General features: G+C 48.6%; 1 protein-coding gene across 1 annotated transcript in view; it reads left to right on the top strand.

The window, feature by feature from the left end:
- The window catches only part of LOC123521916 (zinc finger protein 343-like), a 36,911-nt gene that overhangs the window by 7,206 nt on the left and 24,176 nt on the right, over positions 1-5,529 (top strand). Inside the window, exons 4-5 of the mRNA XM_045292242.1 lie at positions 1,861-1,987; positions 3,956-5,526. Of these exons, the coding sequence (XP_045148177.1) occupies positions 1,861-1,987; positions 3,956-5,526 (1,698 nt within the window). The remainder of the gene's footprint in view (positions 1-1,860; positions 1,988-3,955; positions 5,527-5,529) is intronic.

Below are 5,529 nucleotides of genomic sequence, written 5' to 3'. Positions count from 1 at the left end.
CGCTTTTTTGTTGTCCGTCCTCCAGGGAGAGGGTTATATATAGATCATTTTTTTCTCTTATAACAGTGGTGTCATACAATATTTGTCCTTTAGTGATTGACTTCACTCTCATAATGTCCTCCACATCCATCCACATCATAAAGTGTTTCACGGTTTCATCGTTACTCCTTAACAATGCATGGTATTTGTGTTCATCAGGGTTGGACTAGAGAAACAAATCCAGAGACACGCATGTGTATAAGAAAGAGCTTTATATAAAGAGTAATTGTATATTGAGAACACATCTCAGCCCAGTCCAAATCAAGTCCTTAAGTCCGATTTTAGCCCATATGTCTGATACCAGTCTGTAAATTCCTCTTTAGACTCACGCAACATGTGCAGTGGCACAATGCAGGAAGATCACAGGCCGGTGGGTGGAAAGTTTTGTGGATCCAGTGGTGTGGATCCAGTGTTGGCGTGGGTCTCCGTGTGGCTCCTCCAGTTCCAGGGCTCTGGCTCTATGTGGCTTGTCAATAGGAATGTTTGGCAGGGAGTGTGTGTCCCGCCTCCAGGGAGGAAGACAGGAGTTCCCAGAATCCTCAGGAGAAGGTCATGCCCACACAGAGGCCTCATCGGCTGTGACCTGATTGACAGGCTAGACTCCGCCCCTTCACAAGTTGCCAAAGTATTCCATTGTGAATATGTGCCGAGGTTCCTTTATCCATTCTTGCATTGGTGGGCATTTAGATGGTTTCCATCTTCATGCTGGCGTGACTGGTGCTGGGATGAACATGGGTGGGCAGATATCTGTGTATGCTCTTACGTCTTTATGGCATTCACCGAGTGGAGAGATTACTGGGTCATATGGAATTTCGATTCCCAGTTGTTTGAGGAAGCAGCATATAGCTTTCCATTGGGGTTATACAGTGTCATAGTCCCACCAGCAGTGTCTGAGGACTACCTTTTGCTGTTTGAATTGTGCTATCGGTGCCCATGTGAGGTGGTAGCTGGCTGTGATTTTGATTTGCATCGCTTGGGTCGCTGGTGACCACAGGCACTTCTTCATAGGCTTGTCGGCTGCCTGGGCGTCATCCTTGGTGAATTGTCTGTTCAGGTCCTGTCCCCGCTCTTTAAGGAGATTTCTCATCGTGCTGAGATGTTAAGGTTTTCTGTAGAGTTTGGAGACCAGTCCCGTGTGGGATGGCTTTGCAGTCACTCCCCCCCAAGTCTGTGGGGTCTCTTTTGAGGAAGGCTTTTGGTGGACACAAGTGTCTTATTTTCAGGAAGTCCCAGTCATCTATTTTGACTTTTTCCACGTGTGTATTTTTTGTCATGTTTCATAATATGTTTTTGCCATGTATTAGGACCCTTAAGTTTATCCCTGTTTTTTTGTTTTGTTTTGTTTTTTAGCAATGATCTTTATAGCTCTAGGGCTTAAATTTAGATCGCCAATCCATCTTGAGTTAGTTTTTATATGTGGAGCGATGTCTAGGTCCTCTTTCATTCTTTTTTTTTTTAAGAAGGTTTCAAATATTAAAAAGTTTTATTTTTCCATGAACTTTGTGAATACCCCTCATATAAACATGATATAGTTATACTAACATATGCACACATACATTTTAATCATAAATTGCTCTACTGACCTGCACATAAGTGGGCACTTTAATATATTTAAATTGGTACACCTCTTTCTTATGCAAAGGAAAATCCAATTTTACCATCAACGTTTGTTGGAGAGATTATCTCTTTCTATGAAGAACTCTCTTCTCTGAAAGAATTAGACGACCTTCTTTAGATGTTGGTTCTTCAGGGCCACCAGGTGAACTCTGAGTGGGAAAGGTAATGGTGACATTCTGTGCATTGACTTACCACTTCTTCCAGGAGCCCATTACCTTTGAGGATGTCACCATGGTCTTCACAGAGGCAGAATGGATGACCTTGAGCGCTGAGCAGAAGGCCCTGTACAAGGAAGTGATGTTGGAGATCTGTGGGCATCTGCTCTCGTTGGGTGAGGATGTGCTTCTCTTCTTATCCTCCACTGACTCTGTAGATATGTATGGATCACTTATGATGTGCCTATTGGTGGCATAGTTGTTACACACTTGGCAGCTCCTTGATAGGTCCAAGATTCAAACCCATCATCCATGCTGTGGGTGAAAATTGTGTCATTCTGCCCCATGAAGTTGTACATGTTTGGAATCTCTATAGGACATTCCACACTATCCTACTTGATGCACTTGACGGCATCGGGTATATTGGGGTTTGTGTGTGTTAAAAATTCCTGGGTCGTGCAAACAGTTTGTAATCAACTGTGAAAGTTGAGGTTGGTGATTCGTACCACAGAAGAAAGGCCTGGTAATATACTTCTCTAAAGAGTACTGCCCGTAAAACACTCTCCCCCACCACCACCAAATGAAGTAAGTCTATGAACAAAAATCATCTTAATGGAGCACAGGCATAAGTGCTAAATCAAGGCTCAGAAAACCTATTCTGTAATACATGAGTTGGCCCTTGGGTGGAATCGACTCGATGGCAAGGGGTTTGATCCCGTTTTTTGGTGTGTGTTTGTATTATGTGCCTGATAACGCTCCAGCCACTGAGAGCAGGTGAGCAAGGGTAATACATAGTCCACAGCCCCTGTCCTCGTGGGACTTAGCTTCAAACATGAGGAAGCAGACAATAAACAGTAGACTGAACTGCAATTCAAACACACAAATAAAATAGAGACTTTTCTTTCTCAACTACAGCCTCAACAAGTTTAAGGCCTGGTCTAAGGGATGATAGCAGCTATTTAGGCCACCCTAAAACCTGAGGAGCCTCGATACGTAACTTCATCAATGCTGTGTTGTAAAGTATTAATTAAAGAACAAAAAGGACAACAGAAAGGTTTTGTTCCTGGTTTTTTATGTCTAGGACACACAACTAAGTCTGTCTTCAGTCTCTATCCTGACTCACAGCGACCCCCTGTGGGTGCTGACAAAACTAAGTTGGAGGGAGTCAGACCAGAACTGGAAGGTTGATTCTGAATGACTTCTCACAGAAACTCCCTCCAAAGGCCCCTGCTTTATGAGAGAGTTGAGCCAGAAGTACTGTCTTGGTGGAGAAGGATTCTCTGGTGAAGCTTTTCCGGTTCATTTTCTTCTAAAGCTTCCTGTGTGTCTCTCAAAACCCTCTCATAAAGCAGGTCATTCTTGGCCCCCAGCAAGAATACAAAGAGGATGGTGGGAGCCTTCCAATCGCACCGCCATCCAGGGATTCTGACTCATAACCACCCATGGCGCAGGAGAACTACGCGACACAGGTGCCACGCCTGTAAGCCTGCGCTAAAGCTACTGCCACATCTTTGTCCCGTGCAGCGGCTGGTGGGTACCAGCTCCTGCTCTTTCTGCTAGCAGCCGAGCGCTCTAACCAGTGTGCCACTAAAGCTCCATGTGGATTTCCATAGACAGTTGGCGTTTCTACAAAGGACAAATGAAACCATGGTTGGTCGGGAAGAAAGAATGCTTGATATATCCATGACAAACTCTTTCGAAACTTACTGCCACGGAGTCAGTGCTGACTCGTAGCGACCTCCTGTGGGTTTCCGAGACGATAGCTGTTCACGGGGAGGAGAAAGCCCAGTCTTTCTCCCTCTGAGCTGCTGGTGATTTCGAACTGCCGAGCCTGCAGATCGCAGCCCAGTGCGTAACCACTACACCAGCAGGGCTCCATCCATTACAAGGATAGCATGTAATTGTTGTTATTTGCTCTTGAGTAGATTCTAACCTGTGATGTCCACACAGCTGCTCCATAGGGTGTTCAAAGCGGTGACCTATTGGAAGCAGATGGGCAGGCTGGTTTCAGAACCATTAGTCTTGTAGGTAGTCATCAAGCCTGTAACTGTGCCACCCAGGGTCTTCCCACTGTCCTGAGGGAAGGCAGACAGCCCGGGCAGGCCCACAGATGGCTGCTCTAACGGAAAACTTTCTCTCGTCAGCAGAAACAAAGCCAGAAAATGACTCCTGTTCATCTTGCCTTCTGCCTCTCCCGTGCCAGCAAGTCCTCCACCAACGCGTGCCTCAGATCTTCTCCGGCTTGTGTGCAGACCATCTTTTCCAACCGGAGGGTTCCAGCGCAGGGCGGCGGCAGCAGCTAGAGCCGCAGGATTCTGGTCAGAGCTGCTGGACGGAGGACACAGACGTTCAGGAGAGAGAAGTCACCTCCAAACCTTTGTGGGTGACAACAGTGGGGAGAGGGACTTCAAGAGAGTCCTCGAGCCCAGCCCCGGGAGAGTCGCCACGCCCTAGAGAAAACCACACGGGGCTAGAAAGAGAGCCCAGCTCCGCTCCCGGTGGGGCATCCGAGAGAACAGATAAAGCACCAGAGGAATTTGAAAGCTCAAGGTTGGCAGCCGTGAACCTTGGAGAAGATGGAGCAGACTACGGCCTGAAGTCAAGCAACATCGCAAACCAGAGGGCCCACCCCCAGGAGAAGCCCCATGTTTGCAGTGCGTGTGGTCAAGTTTTTAATCACAAGTCCATGCTCCTCCTGCACCAGGGTCCTCAGTCGGGAGAGAGACCTCCCACGTGCTGGCCTTGTGGGCAAGGCCACATCCAGAAGTCAGACCACCCTAAGAAGCCCTATGTTTGCAGTGAGTACGGGGGAGGCTTTATCCAGAGCTCGGTGGTCCTTAAGCGCCAGAGGACACACTCAGTGGAGAAGCCTTTTGTTTGCAAGGAGTGTGGCCGAGGGTATTTCTGGAAGTCAGACCTGCTTCGCCACCAGAGGAAGCACTTGGGAGGAAAATCAGATGTGTGCAGGGAGCTTGGACAAGGCTTCAGCTACAAGGCAGGTTACAAGAGACACCCAAAGGCCCACTCAAGGGAGAAGCTACACGTGTGCAAAGATTGTGGGCGAGGCTTTAGTCGGCACTCAAGCGTCATCACGCACGAGCGGACACACTCAGGTGAGACCCCGTACATTTGCAATGAGTGTGGCCGAGGATTTTTCTGGAAGTCAGGGCTCCTTCGCCACCAGAGGACACACTCTGGTGAGAAGCCTTACGTGTGCAAGGACTGTGGGCGAGGCTTTTTCCAGAAGTCAAACCTCCTTCAGCACCAGAGGACACACTCAGGGGAGAAGCCACACTTGTGCAAGACTTGTGGACGAGGCTTTAGCCAAAAGGCGCATCTCATTCGACACCAGAGAACTCACTCGGGGGAGAAGCCTTACGTGTGCAGTGAATGTGGGCAGGCCTTCTCCTGGAAGTCGGTCCTCCTTCGCCACCAGACCACGCACTCGGGGGAGAAGCCCCATGTATGCGAGCAGTGTGGGCAAGGCTTCAGCTACAAGTCGGATTACATCAAACACCAGAAGACACACTTAGGGGAGAAGCCGTATGTGTGCCAGGAGTGCGGGCGAGGCTTTCGGCTCAAGTCCTATCTCACTACCCACCAGAGGACACACTCCGGGGAGAGACCTTATGTGTGCCCAGAGTGCGGGCGAGGCTTTCGGCAGAAGTCCACCCTTGTCATGCACCAGAGGACCCACTCGGGGGAGAAGCCCTACATC

This window comes from Echinops telfairi, unplaced genomic scaffold (assembly GCF_000313985.2).
Source record: "Echinops telfairi isolate 266 unplaced genomic scaffold, ASM31398v2 ScPeMD7_655;HRSCAF=1070, whole genome shotgun sequence".
Classification (NCBI taxonomy): Eukaryota; Metazoa; Chordata; class Mammalia; order Afrosoricida; family Tenrecidae; genus Echinops; species Echinops telfairi.
Note: the sequence above shows the minus strand (reverse complement) of the source record. Positions and strands in the feature narration are given on the sequence as shown.